We start from the raw sequence: 18436 nt of genomic DNA, 5'->3' as shown, positions 1-18436 counted from the left end.
GATAAAAATCCACCCTGACTAGACTCGGGGAGTGCCATTCTCTATGTATTCCTGTCCAGCTAGAAGTTTGCTATTGCGTTCTCTTTTGGTTTGGTTCTCAGTGGTTAAAACCTACATCATGAGGTACTTATCTGTCATCCCGGCGCTTCTTTGTAGGCCAGCAGCTGTGCAGTTTCTGCCCATGAACACCATGAGGCAGTTATTTGCGAGTTACCTGTTTGGGTGGGAACTGCTGTCTTAGCACTGCTTACTCCGGTGAGGAAATACGTGTCACTTCCAAGTAAAAGGCTGGGAAACAGTAATGCAGGCGGGGTGTGTTTAAACTCCCAGGATTAGCGTGGTAGGTCTTCTAAATGCGACTGAGGGTTCCTTTGTCTCTGATCCCAACTTCTCTCTCTTCTTTTTTAGGCACAGCTGGAAGCGCAGCGGGCGACGCAGGATTTTCAGAGGGCCACTGAGGTGCTGCGTGCTGCAAAAGAGACCATTTCCCTTGCTGAGCAGAGGCTACTGGAAGATGACAAACGCCAGTTTGACTCTGCCTGGCAAGAGATGCTCAATCATGCTACTCAGAGGGTAATACAAGCTCACTCCAGCATCTGTCTTTTCCATGTTTTGTGTTCTCCTGTGGTGTGTGAGGCTTAGTTTCTGAAAGACCAAATTTTTGAATTGCTCTGGATGCATGACATGTAGGAAACGAAGCTACAGAAAATTACAAAGCCTGTGGTTAAATGATTTGGGCCTTGGGCTGCTACTGGGACACCTATCATGCTCTTTCTGGCTGTGCTAGTAGCTAGTGGAGAAGCTCTCTAAAGAAAAAAAATTACCATCTGTATAATAGGGATAAACAATGTCTTAAGGCATATCTGCATTTGGATGTATGCCGGAATAATTGCATAGGGATGGGTATTCCTGAATACACGTTATGGAAACTCTTACTCTGGAAAAACACAGACATGTTCCAATTTTAGTGTAACCTGTTCTCAATATGGAGTAGGTTGAACAAAGCACGTCTCTTCGGAAACGTGTGTTTGAATGTAGAATTTCTCAGAAACGTGTGTTGTGTTTTAAACTTGCACGCTGCTCTATCCTGAATTAACTTTCAGATTTAGACAAGGTCTTATCTCCTTTGTAAAGTCCTTTTAAATCTACAGAAGAGGTGCACTGTCTAACAGTGAAAGGCAAACTCCATTTTAGCAGCTGTCAAGAAGAATTTTCCTGTCATTTGCCGTGTCTCTTTTTCCTGTTTAAAAAAAAAAAAAGGCAGAAAGGTGTTGTGTTTTTTTTTTTTAACATAAGATCTAAAAATCAACGTTAAAAACCTTTTGTTGTGCCAGAGTTCCCTTAATACACCAGTGAAGCTGAACTTGCTGTTCGGAATGTGCTAGTGTTCCGTACAATGTCCGTGTTGTCTTGCAGCCCTCAGTGCAATAGCTCTCTTCTGCTGCAGAAGCCTCTTGGTTATAAGGCACCCTCTATTTCAGAGTAAAAAACAGCTGCCTGATGAAGAAACAGAGAACAAAAAGGATGTTGGCTGTGTGTCGGGGAGAGATGGAAAACCTGGTATACGTTAAAAAGGAGGAAACAAACTCCAGGGTATCGCTTGTGGTGTTATTGGGTATTTGCAGATGTGGTCACCTCCGTTTCTGAAGGGAGCCCCGCCATGTGTGCCAGCGCACCAGCAGCTGTCGTTTTCCCTAGTTGTTATCCCTGTTCAGCAAGGGCAGTGTCAGAAATGCATAGACAATTTCTGATTCTCGGAATAGCTAGGTGAGAAAAGTGGAAGCACCTAAGGAGTTGCTTAAAGCTCCTCGCTGCGAAACTGCTGAGATCTGGTGGAGAGTGACAGCCACCTCTGTCCAGCTAGCATAATGAAAATTGGTGTGGGGTGGGTGAGGAGAGAAATGCTACCAATTTCAAGAGTTCACATGGATTCCTCTTGGATATTTCAAGGGGATCCCTGTGTCCTACAACTCTGAATCCTTCCTGGACAGTCTGCGAGAGGAGAGGAGACAGGCAAAGCCTGTGGTGGGGAGCAGGCGTTGGCTGCTGGCAGTGTGCAGTGGAGTCGTGCTGGTGGGGTTGATAGGGATCATCACTGAATGCGGAGTATCTGCGTGTCAGAGGGCTGATTCAAACCCTAATGTCTCTGATGGTGACAGATGAACAGTAAATAGGAACCTTAGGCTTATTTACTGCAGTTATAAAGTCTCCTAGGCACAGACTGGATTCTGTAGAGCAGCTGATGGCTCCTTGGATGGAAAGCTTGTTACCCAACTCTTCCTGGCACTTAAAATAGCCTGCGTAAGCTCAGTTCCCAGACAGCACCTACCTGCACCTTTCCAGGGTACAGCAGATTTTGAAAGAGTTACATGGAATTTTGTCTCCTGATTTTCATGGAGAGGGTGGTGAGGCACTGGAACAGGTTGCCCGGAGAAGCCATGGATGCCCCATCCCTGGAAGTGTTCAAGGCCAGGCTGGATGAGGCTTTGAGCAACCTGGTCTAGTGGAAGGTGTCCCTGCCCATGGCAGGGGGGTTGGAACTAGATGGTCTTTAAGGTCCCTTCCTACCCAAACCATTCTATGGTTCTATGATTCATTTGCCATACTGGGGGCCTTGATGTTGGGGCCAGAACACGGGTAAAAGGGTAAAAACACTGCTGGATGTCGGGACAGACCGTGACTGAACAGACCCAGCATCAGTTTGTGTGGAGGGCTGAGGTTTATGTCTCTTCAGGAGCAGAGTGAATGCTTCCCCAGTTTCCATGCGTGCGGTTAGTGAAATGCCTACTGTTCAGTGAGGTAAAGAGGAAAAACTGGGGGCTCAAGGAGCAGAAAACTTCATTGTTCCCTGCCGAGCTATGAATGAAAGCAGGTTGGACGATGAGACCTACTAGAACAAGGTTTCTCCTTGACTGCCAGTGTTGCAGTTAACTCAGAACATTTACTCTTAATTACATCAGAAACTACTAATGGAAAAAACTGTTTCTGAGGGCAAAGGCTGCGGGTTAAGAAAGAGAATTCCTCTACTTCCACATACCACTTTTGGAGAAAGGTTTTGCATTCTAGTTGTTTGGATTTCCTAGCTTTTTTTGCATGTCTGCTGTACCTGGCAGAGGAACAATCTTGCACTGGGCCTTGTACAGCAATGAATCAAGAGCAGAAAAGCACCTCTTTGCCCAATGTTAGTAGTGAGCTGCTAATTTGTTTGTTTCTCTGTTGATAGAAATGTCAGCCAAGAGTCAAGAGTTATTTATTTGCTCTTCTTAGGCAGAGGTATCAGGCTCTATTGAATTAATCTGAATTTTGGAACAGAACTCGAGCCTTGTAGCAGGTTGATAGCTGACCCGTGCAAACAAGGGAGCATGAAGGGAAAGGGTAGAGAACAAACGAGACAGTATTTTCTTTTTATACAGGCACGTACAGAAATAATGCCAGGTGAATTTTGCACTCGACCCAAAGGATGTGAACAAGGCCTTGGGTTCCAGAGTACCGAACAGGAAATGCAGTTTGCGGACCCTCGCTGGGAGGCAGTGGAGAGAAGGGTTGCCTGTTGGAATTCCTTCGCGATTTCTTCGTAGACTGAAAAGCTATTAACACCATTTTTAATGTGACAGTCTAACAGGTTATTTACTGTAAACAAGGCTTTTGTAGCCACTGATAGGGAAAACTATATAATTAAACTGATGAGAAATGGGAGTTGCTGAAATTTTGCTTGTCCTGGGTGGGCTGAAAGCATAAGGTGTAAGATGTTTTTCTTCGTGGAGCAGACATGAGCAGCATGAACAGGGAGTACAGGCTGTCACTCAGCAATTTTTGCACCTTGCAGTCTGAGCTGTGTTTCCAAAGGAAGCTGGGTGCCTAAAGAGGAGCTGGATGAACTTGTGGAGATGCAGCTAATCGCTGTGAAGGTCTGTGCTTGAGCTTTGTGTGGAGCACAGTGAAGCGCAGGACTGTGATGTGATCCTACAAGTCGGGCAGCTGCTGTACCTGCTTCGACTCTTAACTTGATGTCTATTTTTGGGTAAGTTCCTGTGGTTTTTCTGGATGTCCATTTCTGCACAGATCGAAGTGTAATGACCAGTGTCAGGTATCTGGAACATCAGTCTGCACGTCCCAGCTACATGCCTGAACTTCCACTCTAGTCAAAGGAAGTCTGATGAGTAACGGTGTCTGGAGAAGAGTTCATGTGGCTGTAGGGGCAAAGTTCATTGTAAGATTCGGTCTCTGTTATAACTATAATGCTGCAGTTTGAGGTGCAGAGAGCAGGGCTATAAAAGGGCCAAAGGGTGGAGAATTTGGGAGGGATGAAAGAGATCTTCACATTTATACTGCTGAAAATCATTCGCGAATGTGTACAAAAGGGAAGCGCTGACAGATGCATTACCTCAAATACCTCTTCCTAAGAGACGAGCTGGAACAGAAAGGAAGATCCTTCATGAATTTCAAGAGAATAATTTCTAATTACCGGTGCAATCTGCAGTCTTAAAAAGATTCTGCTTTTACAGTCTTCCCTGAGATATGTTCAGCTCATGAATTCTGGCAGGGAGAAGAAATGTTTTGGCTCTTGATCATGAGACATTTTGAAAAGGAAGGGGTGAAGGGAGAGTGAAGAGGGAGGAGGCATACTCCCTCTTGGTTTAACTTGGCTTGTGAAGCTCCCTTTGATATTACACCGTGAAGTACCATCTGTCAGTGTAAAATGCGTGGGTGCTTTCGGGATGTGGAAGAAGAGAGACTTCCTGCAGATAGAAATACTTGGAGAAGAGCTGGAGGGAGGAGAAAAGTCTGGGAAAGAAACAGCGAAAACACCCACATCCTTCCCTGCATTCTGTCACTTCATCCTGAAAAAGCAGGGGTTAAATGCAATCCCTTGTATTGTTGATTTTGTCCTCCTGGTTTGCTGACCTTGAATTGTCTCTTCTCTTCTAGGGGAAATATTAGAAATAGCAGAGAAGAGAATTTTTTGAGAAAGAAACAGTTGTCCAAAATAATTCTCTGGCTCAGATGGCCAGCTTTGCTTAATTCCACTGATAAACTTTTATTTTGCATCTGTTGTTATGACTGAAATTTTGCCTGGAGTCCATATCTGACTTCAGATCATGCAAATCTTTTGCTGGGAGCAAAGCTGCTTGTACAGACTTATTCACTAAAAATACACACTCTACACCAACCTTCCTTTCCCAGACAACTGTATTGGAACTAGAGGGTAAGGAAGGGAAGGAGAGGGAAGGAATCGATCGCTACCTGTGATGGGAGGTTTTTTGTTTGTTTTTTTGTTTTCCGATGGTTGTATGTTGTAGCCTGTGTTACCTGGGAGAATGACTTCTGCATGGAATGGGTGACCTATTGATTATGGATGGGTGTGGGCTACAGAAATGTCCAGTGAATGTGTGGGTATCCTAGAAGTTCACCCACTCCGGATCTTTTTGTGTAAGAGTGCGTCCCCTGCTCTCCCCAAGGTGTTGAGGTCAAGCACAATGTAAGGAGGAGAGGTGTGTCTTGGGCAGTCTTAATTTGAAGAGGTGGCATCCTCACTTTTATCTCTGCCTTTTTCTAAGTGATGCTGTGGCATCTGTGATGTCTTAGGAGCATCAGCAAGGCAAGGTTAGTGGTAGGGGCACGGTGACTTTCATGAGACAAAACAGCTTATTCGGTAACTGTCACCAAAAGCTTGTTTACAAATCCTTAAGCTTTTTTTTCTGTTTGGAGGGATGAAGGAGAGAGATCTTCACTTTGAAAATCATTCACAAATGTGTACCAAAGGAAAGCAAATGTGTACAAAACCAGGTTCATAAGCTGCTTTTTCCTCAGCTCTATTATTAGGTCTGATAAAATGACGTTTTTTCCCAGACAAGCCTTGTCGGTGGTCTTCTAAGACCTTTTTAAAAGGTGACGGGTTCCCCTAGCTGGTCTGAAATTGAACCTCCTAGATATAGAGGCGGCAGCGTGAGTCGCAGGTGGTCCACCCGCTCTGAGGGACAGCTTCTCTTTTTAAAGACCTTTTGGCTTTTGTGGAGGAGTGAATGGTCTTTTTGTTTCTTCTTGTCTGAACGAAATGCTTAAATGCATATGGGGGGTGATGGAACCCCACAGAGGTACCTCACAGTCTTCCTGGTACTGTCCTCAGCCTCGGGTGTGCATCTTGAGCTGCTGTCTGGGGAAAGGGACAGGCTGTCTCTGGCCCCTCTGCAGATTTGTTCGGGTAATGTGAGCATGATGACCGGAAAACAAGGGAGTGGGGGGAGATGGTTTTCCTTATATTACTGATTTATCAAAAGGATGAAGTATACAACCTTCTTTCCTTTCTTTCTGGAAAGGGTAATGAACATAGGTATATACAGCTGGCAGCAAACTCCATATTTTGTCAGATACTGTGAGGTGTTTACAGTCTGTCATCCTCAAATCCCAGTTCTGCAGGGTTCAGTGTTTCTGTGATGCTTGATAGGAAAGATGTGCAAAATCCACACGATATCTGACACCTCACCTGCTTTACGGCCCTGATGCTGGTAGTACTTACCACGTGCTTTGTCCTAGATACCAAAGTTGATTTTTGCCAGGGATTGACATTCAATTGAGCATTGGCAAATTCCAGACGCTCCATTATTTTGTAGCTTCTAGCATTTTTAAATTGCAATTGCCTTGCCATGCTACGAAGAAGGCAAACCAGCCTCTGCGCGGTCCATGGAGACTGCATTTTAATTTAAGACTCTTCCATGCTGAAACCAGTGTTTCACTAGGGAAAGTCATTGCACCAAACCACCTTTCAAACAGTTTGCCAAGGGAAGAGGCTTGTTTTCAGGATGCAGGAGAGAGCCTGTTACAAATCTGATAGATTATTGGTTTTGACCTTTCTTTTGAAAGTGGGTGCCTTGTTTATATGTAAAATAGTTGAAGGGTGTTGGAGTTGAGTATATTTTTGTTATATCTAATGAAAAGAGCCTTTGGAAACCTTTCTTTCTCATAAGAACTTCTTTGTTTAATAAGAAGTGGTGTGTGCAGAGGAGCAAAACATAGCCTCCGGTTGTGGCAGCCAGAGCTTCTAGTTGATAACGATGCAGTTCAGCGTCGGCACGTGGCAGTTTCATGCTTTCACTTAGGCATCAGAAAGGACAACACAACAGTTTTCCTGAGACGAGCAGCACTCCAAGCCAAGTCCAAGTCAGTTGTGCTCTTTTCCCTGTTTTCCCTGACAGCTAGGATGCTCTCAAGAAATGAGAGCTTTGTGGGTGAGGTTATTTTAAAATCAAGATATTTTGAATATTCTCCCTGGATCTGAGAGCTCAGGTGCTGAAACCCTGCTTTGAGGCTGGTCAGCTGTTTTAAGAGAAAAGCTGGCTTCCTGGCCTTCTGCAAACAGGCAGCCGTTGGACATGCTGTTTTCTGGTTTCTGGGGTTTTGGGCTGCACTGCATGTCAGTCCTCCCAGCGCTGCCGTTGGTTTTCAGCCCTTCCCAGTGTGGTGGGACTACAGTGGGGGGCTGAGCAGCCTGCTGACTCCCTCCTGGCAAAGGCTGGCTCCTGCTAGAGAAGCAAGAGGGAGTGGAAACAAGACTGTTAAATGAAATTGGGTGACTTCTGCTGGAGCTGCTCCACTCCCGAGTATCTAACTGGGTTAAAAAATGGATGATCCCAAAATCTGATGCTCTTCTGAACTTCCCATAAGAGACGTTATGCAAGAAGCTGCAACGCCTCTGTCATAATTAACGCAGTGTTTGCAAATCTGACATATTGCTGCTCCTTTTGGGAGAGGCTTTTAAGCAGGTTCATTGAAAGTAATTTTTCCTATACCCTCACTTTGCTGACATGAGCTGATTGGAGAGATTAAGATGATCCTGTTAATTAAAATGATAAGAAATGGATTATTGTGTCTTGCCACTCAACCTGGTTTTGGTTTTTTTTTTTTCCCCCCTCTTGAAGGTCATGGAAGCAGAACAGACCAAAACGAGAAGTGAATTGGTTCACAAGGAGACTGCAGCCAAATACAACGCTGCCATGGGAAGGATGAAACAACTGGAGAAGAAGCTGAAAAGAGCCATCAATAAATCAAAGTAAGTTTTATGTTTGGAGATTGGTGGCAAAATCTGTTGGGGGGCGGGGTGGAAATAGCAATTCTGTGGGGTTTTTCAGACTTGTAAGAGCGTGTTGCCCTTTGTCCTTCTCCCTTCGGGCTCCTGTCTGCACGCAGCAGCCTCACAGCACAATTAGCACTGGTCTTTGTCCTGTGTTTGTTGTCCTAAATGGCTTTGAAGCACCTGACTGGATAGGCTGGTGAACTGAGCGGGATAAGACACCTTTTCTGGGCATGTTCTTGGTCTTGCTTTAGTGCGGTGAACACTTTGGTGGCGTGTGACTTAGGAAGCAGGTTCGTGGGACTCGCAGAGATGCTGTCTAGGGAGCTGCACACCTCGATGCATGGGTGTTCTACAGCTCAGGATCATTTGCAGTTGAGTTCTTTATTTTTAGTCTGGAGAGCAACAAAGCAAGTGACGGAAACCTGAAAGGTGCGAGACTGCGTCAGCACCGGGTACTGTGCATCAGCCTTGTTTACCTCCTAACGCTGCCGTAGCAGAGCTGTGCGAGGGCCGTTGCTGGCAGAGAGCAGAGCTAAGCAGCAAGCGTCGCTAGCCAACGTGTCCACGTCCCATGTGTGGGTTTGCTGGCTTGTGGAGAAGCAAAACAGCTTTTTGCTCGGAACCTGTTTAAAATTTTGGCCCTGCTTACAAACACGTCTTAATCTTCTTTGTATTTCACAGTCATTCTCTTTGTTCAGACAAGCTACAGTCTGGAAACAATCTGGTTGCTCTATTTAGCTTTTAATCCCTCCATCTAATTTCCATTTTCAGTGAAATTGGTCAACTAAAAATCTATTTTGACTGATGCTTGGTCAGTTCAAGAAAGGATTAGCACTTTTCCAAGAAGATACAAGCACGTTGGCTGAAACAGTGTAGCCACGTGGCTTCCCAGACCCAGCCGCGTGCTGTTTGTCTAGCACTGCAGGGACTGTGAAAAACGCCATCAGATCGCCAAATGACAGATTCCTCTGCGCAAGAGCAGTGTCTGAGATGTGGTTTGGCTGCAAGGAGTTCTTTCCTTACAATAAGATTTAAAATAAAGACCCTGGTAAGTTGTCAGAGGGGTCTTACCCACCTTTTTAATACCCCAGCTGCTTCTCGTGTGATCTGCCTTCTGAGTCTTCATTTCCTCACTGAAACTACTCTCATGGGGGTGTTCTGGCATTCCTTTCACGTTCTCTTGTATGGAAGGATCCCAACACGTTCCTTTGTCTCGCAGCAGGGCTGACTGCAGCCCAGACCACATAGGGTAGGGTGTTTTGGCGATCTTTTAATAAGGGGTGTACCAATTCTAACCTAGAATTGAAGTGGAAGATGCCTGATGGCACAAACAGGCTTATCATGGATGTATTGGAAGTCATACTCCATAGGGATGTTGGGAAGGTCCGTCGTCGCTCAGCGTTGCAGTTCTCATGTAAAGGAAAACTGAGCTGAAAACGTCGGTGCTGTCGGGTGGCTACTTGCAACTGGGAAATGAGGCTGCTGAATGCACTTGTGTAGTGGGGTGTGACTGGCTGCTAGCTCCAACTCAGGAAGGATTTAGCTCCAGCAACCGCTCGGCCCTCCTCCCTGGGGGGTGCGGGAGGATTGGCTGCAACGCCTGGGCCTTTCGGGCCCGTGTCGTCCGTCCCCTCTCTCCATAAACTCGCGGGTGGATGTGGCGGGCGAGGTGCTCTTTTCCATGCAAAGCGATTTGGGTTTGCTCCTCGCTTCAGTCTGGATGAAGATGCTTAAAGCGTCACTGTTTGAGAGCAAGGCTGGGACAGCCCCGGGGAAAGCCATTTAGATGATTTGCCGTGTAAAGTTGATCAGTGGATGAGTATTGGATTGTTTTGGTTTGGCTTTGCTTTTAATTTTGTTTCTGGGTGCTTGCTTGCTTGTAGCTGATGAATGTGCATACGGCTGCATGTTCTTAACAGTCGCCAGATCTTCTGGCTCAGTGCCTCCGAGCTGTAGGATAATGAACTCGCCTGTGTGTTCGCTGGTTTTTGGAAGTCGCTTTCTGCTCCGGTGACTCGGTCAAAGTGCCTTTCGCTCTTCCTGTCACCTACTTCAAAAGCACTTTGCTTGTCTACGCAACGGCGTGGATTTAGACAAGTGATGGTGTAGGACACCGACTGCATCAGTGAACAGTTCGCCAGCCCTGCTGTGTCACGGGCCAGGTTTCAGTAGCGACGGGGTCACGGGTGTACAGGAATGCAGCGACCCGAGGATGTGTGATGCCCTGCCTTGCTGATGCATTGCTTTCTGCTGGCATCCGGGGCCTGGCTGTGCATTAGCGATGAGTGAGGAATCACGGAATGGTTTGGGTTGGAAGGGATCTTACAGGCCATCCAGTTCCAACCCCCCTGCCATGGGCAGGGACACCTTCCACTAGACCAGGTTGCTCAAAGCCTCAGCCAGCCTGGCCTTGAACACTTCCAGGGATGGGGCATCCACAGCTTCTCTGGGCAAACTGTTCCAGTGCCTCACCACCCTCTCTGGGAAGAACTTCTTCCTGATAACCAATCTAAATCTCCCCACTTTCAATTTAAACCCATTCCCCCTTGTCCTGTCACTACAGGCCCTTGTAAAAAGTCCCCCCAGCTTCCTTGTAGCCCCTTCAGGCACTGGAAGGGGCTCTAAGGTCTCCCCGGAGCCTTCTCTTCTCCAGGCTGAACAAGCCCACCTCTCTCAGTCTGTCCCCATAGCAGAGGGGCTCCAGCCCTCGGAGCATCTTCGTGGCCTCCTCTGGACTCGCTCCAACTGGTCTGTATCCTTCTGCTGCTGGGGGCTCCGCAGCTGGACGCAGCACTCCAGGAGGGGTCTCAGGAGAGCAGGGTAGAGGGGCAGAATCCCCTCCCTTGATGTGAGGAAGGGTGCTTATGTCTGAATTCCACATGTCATGCTGCTGGTATCCTTCTCCTGGCTTGGGTGGTGTCTTTCTTGTCCGTTACCTGTCACTGCGCCCGCTCAGACGTGTATGTCTATATCTGAGTGTACACATGCATGTACACACACGCACACACGCCTACCTTATTTTTTCACGCCCCACAAACGCACACGTGCTTGTTTACTCATGGAAAGGGGACTTTTCCCCCAGGCTTGTAGAAGCTGGTGGGAGGTTAGGATTCAAGCCTGGCTGTTCCCTCCCAGTTGGTGCTAGGCTAAGGGAGGGAGAGAATTGGGTCATTTGGAGTGAGTGGGTTTCACGGAGCTCCCTGCAACACCGTTCTGTGGGTGCATCTGCCCTCCCATTGCTTTGGGGTACGGCTGTAGGGGACATTTGACTGTTGGATCCGGACTCCCAGCTGCAATGTTTTATGTCAGACCTGGCCGTGGGCTCCTAGTGATGGTAAGGTGGTTGATTAAAAACACAGATATTCTCATGGAGGTGTGACTTGGTTATTTTGTGTTGACTGTGTAGTGAATTCAACCCTTCAAAGCATATAGGATCAGGAAGCCACAGCCTTATGCTCCTGAGTTCGGGTGCACAGCCCAAAATGCAGCTGCAGTAGGCCTTGGAGCTTAGAAGAGGCTTGCTGTCAGGGTAGAAATATGGCAAGGGTAGTCCATGTTCTCTTCCATATAAAACCGTGTCTAATGGTTTCTCTCTCCCATACTTTCCAGGAGAGCTGCTGAGAGGGGAGGAGGATAGTGACCCCTGCTAAAAAAAAATCGGGGCTTTATTTGCTGGCCTGTGTTATTTCAGATGATACTGGCTCATGGGTTTCAAAACTCTGAACCTGGAATGTGCTTTCTAGGCTTTGTATGACACCTCTTGTGCCCCTGCAGCCCTGTGAGCAAGCCTTGTTGTCTCTAGTGGGAAGCAAGCTGGGTGGGACACAGTTCTGTGTGTCCAGGCAAACTGTTGGAGTGCCTGGGAGGGAGGGAAGTGCCTGCTGTGCCCTTGGGTGAGGTGCTCTGACCTCCCTTCGTCCCCTCCCCCTCACCAAAACACCTAAGGACTGCCCCTTCACACCTGCAGCTGAACATGGGGAGTCTAAGGGTCTCCTTCTGGGGGCTCAGAAATGAGATGGATACGGAGAGGATGCCTATGCCTGGAGCCAGACCTTGCATCTAAATGTCCCGCAGAATCTAGGCCTGAAGGAATTACGCTGTCAGCTCCAGCAACTGGAATTTTGCGATTTGTATTTAGGTCAGAAGGGCTGTGACAAACAGATATATTGGAGGGGGAAGGGAGAGACCGGGGGAGCACATGTAGGTGCTCCCTCATCGTGGTGGTCCCTCGGGATTATGGCAAAACATGAAATAGCCATGTTCCCGCTGTCGGGAGAGCAAGTCCCACTCCAGCCCTCTGCATTCGGTCCCGGGGATTGTAAACAACTCTTCTTTGTTTTCCCACAGACCTTATTATGAACTCAAGGCCAAGTACTATATCCAGCTAGAGGTACGTATGTCATCCACATCTGTCTGAAACTTCCCTGCCTGTGGTAGATACTGAAACTCCACCTCCAGTGCTCTGGCAACTGTGGGGTGTTTCTGTACAAAACCGATTTCATCCCAAACCTCTTGAGCAATTTGCAAAGTACATTTTTAGAGATAAAAGACTGAGAGGGGCTTTGTTGCCTCGTGTGAAGCGGGTGTTTGAACCCTGTGGCTCACTGCTGGAACAGAACAAATACGGTTTGACTGTCGTCTTGTTGTTTGAAGTCTCTGGGGTTGGTTGGGTTGGGTGTTTTGGTTGGGTTTTTACTCCCCTGTGTTTCATGCATCAGACTGTTTAACTGTGCCTGGGGTGCTCTTTATGTTTGCTGGTTGGGTCAATTAACAGCACACGTGACCTGCCTGCAGTACGCCAACATCAGGCAGATGTCAAGTGGCTGGAAAGGCTGCCAGGCCATTTTTTGGCATCGCCACGCTGCGCTCCGTGGGGTGCAGCCATGTCTGGCCAGTGCTCGGGCACAGCGTGCGTGCCTTGCAGGGCGCAGCGGGCCCGGGGCAGGCATGGCAGTTGTGCGTGGGATGGTCATCCCTGCTACTACAGCCCTTGTGCTGCCTGGGGTGGGAGAGCAAAGTCGCACTGAAGGTTCAAGTGCAAAAATCACTCTATTGGAGTGACTTTTGCTGTGTGTGGCCCCCAAAAACTGGGAGCCGGGCCCTTCTGAGTTGAAGGGTAGCGGCTGGTGCTGTAGGTGTGGGTGGTGTGTGCAGGCTCGGGTGGCCTCCCGCTGCCGGCCACGGGCGCGGGAAGGCTCCAGCGAGGCGCTGGGTCAGCAGAGGCCCAGCTAGATGATGCCTCCCACAGTCTAGTGGAAGGTGTCCCTGCCCATGGCAGGGGGGTTGGAACTAGATGGTCTTTAAGGCCCCTTCCAACCCAAACCAGTCTATGTATCCTTGCCTGGGGAGCAAGGTGTGTCCCACACCTTTTCTGGTGAGCCCTTCCCTGGCTGCCTGAGGGGCAACAGCTCTTTGTAAGCCCCAGAGACTCTGGCACACACCTTTTCCTTGCCAGGATCCAGGATCCCTTTGCTCCTCTGTCTTGCCCGCCCATGTAGCCGTGGTCCTGGGCCGGGTGCCAGCCCCATAAACCCTTTGGCTGGAGGCACCTTTTGAAAAATCCCCTTCTCCTGTGGGCAAAGGCCCGCTGTCTGGGGACTGTTGCTTCTCCGTGGCAGCTGCTGGGTGCTGTCCTGAAGCAGGGTGACTACGTAAAACACAGATTGCTTTTAACGTACAGTATGAAACAGCGCTGAGACAGCTATGAGCAGCGCTTTCCCTTTGGGAGACAGGGCGTACAGCACCTCTGCCCTTGCTGTAGAGAGGAGCTTGTGTCTGGGGACACGGACGCTGCCCCTGGCTCCCGTGGTCTGCCATCTCTGTCGCTTGCACTGGGGTGCTCTTGACTTACGGGCTCTCCCCTCGCCTAGATGCCCACCCCGGCTTACACCAGCCTGCCCCCGCAGAGCCACGTCACGCGGACGCGTAACGGAGAACCGCGTGCTGCGTGCCGCTTGTGACGAAAGCACCTCTAATACCCGATTTCCTTGGTAGCACCTGAAGAAAACGGTGGATGACCTGCAGGCAAAGCTGGCCCTGGCAAAGGGAGAGTATAAGACTGCCCTGAAAAACCTGGAGATGATCTCGGACGAGATTCATGAGAGGAGACGGTCCACTGCCATGGGGCCCCGAGGATGTGGCGTGGGTGCTGAAGGGAGCAATGCCTCTGTGGAAGACCTGTCAGCAAGTAAACCGGAGTCAGACACCATCTCCAGTGAGTATGGAACGCTCCCGTGGCTGGGAACGTCCCATGGGCGTTGTAAGACACGCCGAGGTGGAGGGCGCTCTGCGCGTTCTGCGGTTTGAAATGTGCTGGCTGTCGTGGGACTGAGGCTTGCTCGTTAGGCTTCTCGTTATTAGGGGAGTTGATGGTGTTCGTTAACAGCCACTTTTCAAGGGGAGGGGGTGTCGGTAGAAGCGCATCAGCGGTTCCCTTAGCATCACTGTTGGTTCTCGTGCAGTTGCTAGGCGGAAGGAACAGAACCGACGCACTTCAAAGCACATTTCTAACGTCTTAAGGCAGCGATGCCGCTGTCGGGGACTCGCCTGGGACGGTTGCAGGCTGCTGCAGATCCTTCGGCCTGGCTGCTGAGGCCGCGGTGTGTATGGACATAGACCTTTGGGTCAAGCCCGTGGCCTGCAGCGTCGGGCCTATGGCAGAGGGACTACGGTTGCGGCTGCAGTAGGCCGGAAGGGCTGTAAGGATAAGCTCTGTGCTGTGGGATCTCCTGCTGACGCATGATTTCATGGGTGCGTGTGCCGCCCCCGGGTCAGGCGAAGAAGCAGCAACACGCTGGGGCAGTGCAGTGTGAGCCATCGTTCTTGGGTGACAGCGGCAAGCGCCGCGAGCTCCAAACCTTGGTAACCTTTCCGGTGGCACGTGGGGACCTCGGGTTGCCAAGACCGGAATGGTCTGTTGGGAGTTTGCTTTTGCCCTGGCTCTGGGTGAAAGTGGATGGACAGACCTTGCATGTGGCCTCCTTTTTCCTCCCTCCTGGACGCCACCTCCCCTTCTTGATGAAGAAAGTCCTTTTTTTTGCTGCCCAGCCCCACAAATCCCAGTTTAATTTGTATTTCAGCCCCACTTCTGCAGGGAAAAGTCTAGGTCGGGACTGCAGGAGTTGACAGTTGCACAACCCCGGTGCCCCAAGGCCGAACACGCGCTTCCCTCGCAGATGCAGGTGCGCACCGGTGCCGAGGCCTTGTAGCTCCGTGGTACAGCCCGTCTGTGCCGTGGGAGCTGGCCCCAGGCTAGCCTCCGCCCTCTGCAGCCACCGGAGTTTTCGCACGATGTGCTGGAGCTCCCCCCTCCCAGTGCTGTGCGGCTGGGACCCGCGTTGCCACAGCAAGCGAGTGCCGAGTCTGAGCCGGCTGCTGTGACAGGGTTTTGGTGTCACTGCGTGTCTTCTGCCGCCTCTGCAGCCACCGGAGTTTTCGCACGATGTGCTGGAGCTCCCCCCCAGTGCTGTGCGGCTGGGACCCGTGTTGCCACAGCAAGCGAGTGCAGAGTCTGAGCCGGCCGCTGTGACAGGGTTTTGGTGTCGCTGCGTGTCTTCTGCCACCCCTTCCAAGGCCTGACGCTGTGCCTTTCCGAGTTAGGCAGGGCTTGCCTCTGGATACCCACAAGCCCCCCTCCCTGCACAGAAGCCCTCCCAAGAGCCATGGGAATAACAGAGATCAGGGTTTTCTTGTGCTGAAGGAGCTCAGGGGCCTAGGGTGTAGGGGCAGAAAGAGGCAGGAAAGTTTAATTTGGGGCAATGAGTTGCTGGCTCTCCTGGCTGCTGCTGAGGCTGCAGGCACGGACTGGTAGCACGGGCTCGTCCCTCTCTGAATTGCACAGCTGGGGGGGACTTTTTACAGGGGCCTGTAGTGACAGGACAAGGGGTAACGGGTTTAAATTGAAAGTGGGGAGGTTTAGATTGGATATCAGTAAGAAGTTCTTCACAGAGAGGGTGGTGAGGCACTGGCACAGGTTGCCCAGAGAAGCTGTGGATGCCCCATCCCTGGAAGTGTTCAAGGCCAGGCTGGATGAGGCTTTGAGCAACCTGGTCTAGTGGAAGGGGTCCCTGCCCATGGCAGGGGGGGCGGAACTGGATGGTCTGTAAGGTCCCTTCCAACCCAAACCATTCTGTGATCGAGCCAACCAAACCCAAAGCGCAGCAAACTGCCTGTGAGCACAGTGTGCCCTGAAAGGGGCTTAGGGGCGTTGGTAACCCTCTTACCCATTTTGTATTTGAAGCTTTTTAGGACAGTTCTGCCATGTGTACATACAGTTCTGCGATCTGCAAGCGGAGCAGAAAGAGGGCGAGCATCTCTGCTGTAATCATGAAGGTGGCTGCCTCCGTTGGCCCCCTTCGTGTCTGAGCGGCACACGCAAGCCCCGGGGTAACACAAAAACAACTCTGACACTTCTCCTTGGAGCTGTTTTATTAACAGGGCACTGATGAGGGCAGGAATCGCAGGGTGGCGGCACTGAAGGCAACCTCAGGGCGCTGCGGGCGTCTTGCTATTTGTGGGGCTTCTCCAGAGCGGCGTGACGGCAGCACACACGTTACTGTAGTGGAGAGGAGAGGCTGATGCACGGTTACAAACCTTCTGATCCCAGCGGGGCTGCTGGTGTGCAGGAGTCTTCGGTTCGTAGGTCCCCAGCCCGCCGTGAGCTTGAACAATGATGAATTTTAGCAAAACCTACACTTCTGTGTTGCGCAAAGTGGGACCTCCTCTGATGGATTCCTTCTCCTGTTGCTAACGACGAGCCTGCAGCTTAATCTAGGCAGAGAGTTTGGAGTTGGTTTGCTTTCATTAGAAGTCGGATTGGAGCAAACGTGAGCAGGGCAGATGATGTATGTGGGCGAGGCTGCTTTTACCTTGGTGTTGCTTGGTAATCCTCATGTGAAAAGAGATCTTGGGAGTTCATGCTGGATTTTAACTGCAAAAGTGGGACGATAAGATGGAAGCAATCCGCTCTTGGAGTGATGTCTTCCTCATTAGTGCCTTAAATAACCAGGAGTCAGTGCTGGGATTACGGTGGTGCTGGCTGAGGCTGGCACAGGGGACTCAGCCCTGGCCAAAGTGGTATCCCGAAGGCCCCAGGGGAACAAGGGCAGCTGGGTCAGTAATTTGCTAACTGGAATATTCTTTGAACATTGCAGTGGCTTCCGAAGTGTTTGAGGATGACAACGGCAGCAGCTTCATATCCGAAGAAGATTCGGAAACTCAGTCGGTGTCCAGCTTCAGCTCTGGTCCTACGAGTCCCTGTGAGGTGCCCACTCCGTTTCCTCCCACCACACGACCTGGAAGGCTGGATCTGCCCAGCCCCGTATCCCTCTCGGAGTTCGGGATGGTCTTCCCTGTCCTCGGCCCCCGAAGTGAATGCAGCGGGGCTTCCTCCCCGGAGTGCGAAGCCGAAAGAGGTACGCACGGCTGGATACGCCCTGGGCCCATGTTTTTCAGCTTTATAAAGGGAGCAGGAAAACCTTCTCAGCTCCCTTAGGCCTGCTGCCAGCTGGCAGAGCCCTGACCCGCTGGCCGCTTCCTTGGGGAAGGCCGTCCTCGAAGGCCCGCGCCTAACACTGACATCTAAAATGTTTTAATTGCTCTCCTGGCTGGGAAGGTTCCCCGGTTCTGTCTCGGTGGAGGGCTCAGAGGTGTCTCACAAGATAAGCCGTCGGTGGGAGACCGAGGGTACCTTTATTTTCAGGAAAACCTGAGTTTAATTTCTTTTTTTTTTTTTAAAATTGCTGTCCTGCTTGCTGAAAATCCTGCTTTCCAGGGGGGAAAAAAAGAAAAATAACGTGCCAAAAGGAACCTCTTGCAGGCTGTGCCAGCCCCTGCTGACAAATTCAGACTAGAGGATCACCACCGCTCCCGTGTGCTCCAACCTAAGGCTGCCCACACTGTGATGTGCTGACGCGGTGCGCAGTCGGCTCGGGAGGCCGACCCCGGCTTCGTTCAAGCCTCTTGCTTCCGCTCCCGCGGCGCTTTTCACGCGCTTTGGCCAAGGAAGCTGCGGAGGCACCCGCTTGAAGCCTCGGTTGCGGAATGAACCCCGGGTTTAACATCTAGTCTGATCCTTTCTTTGCAGGGGATAGGGCAGAAGGGGCTGAGAACAAGCCAAGCGACAGAGCCAGCAAGAATAGGAGCAGCAACAGGAGCAGCTCCGCTGAGGGGCTGGCTTTGGAGAACCGCGTGAAGCAGCTCTCCCTCCGGGGCATGAAAATCAAGGAGGGAACGGGCGCAGGCAGAAAAGCTGCCCAGATTGGCTGAGTCCTCCTCCTGCCCTCTGTGGGAGTATAAATATTTATCCACGGACTACTAAGTGTTTGAAGAACATTGTGCCAATAATACCCGCTGATCTTAAGCGTT

At 50.3% G+C, this 18436-nt stretch overlaps 1 protein-coding gene across 1 annotated transcript; it reads left to right on the top strand.

Moving 5' to 3' along the window:
- The first annotated feature begins 412 nt into the window (after positions 1–412).
- SH3BP5 (SH3-domain binding protein 5 (BTK-associated)) lies at positions 413–18436 on the top strand. The gene is made up of 6 exons (XM_010157962.1): positions 413–573; positions 7917–8047; positions 12419–12461; positions 14066–14285; positions 17224–17484; positions 18156–18436. The coding sequence occupies exons 1-6, from the start codon at positions 550–552 to the stop codon at positions 18335–18337; spliced, it is 861 nt and encodes a 286-aa protein (XP_010156264.1). The 5' UTR covers positions 413–549; the 3' UTR covers positions 18338–18436.

Source organism: Eurypyga helias, unplaced genomic scaffold (assembly GCF_000690775.1).
Source record: "Eurypyga helias isolate BGI_N326 unplaced genomic scaffold, ASM69077v1 scaffold11228, whole genome shotgun sequence".
Classification (NCBI taxonomy): domain Eukaryota; kingdom Metazoa; phylum Chordata; class Aves; order Eurypygiformes; family Eurypygidae; genus Eurypyga; species Eurypyga helias.
Note: the sequence above shows the minus strand (reverse complement) of the source record. Positions and strands in the feature narration are given on the sequence as shown.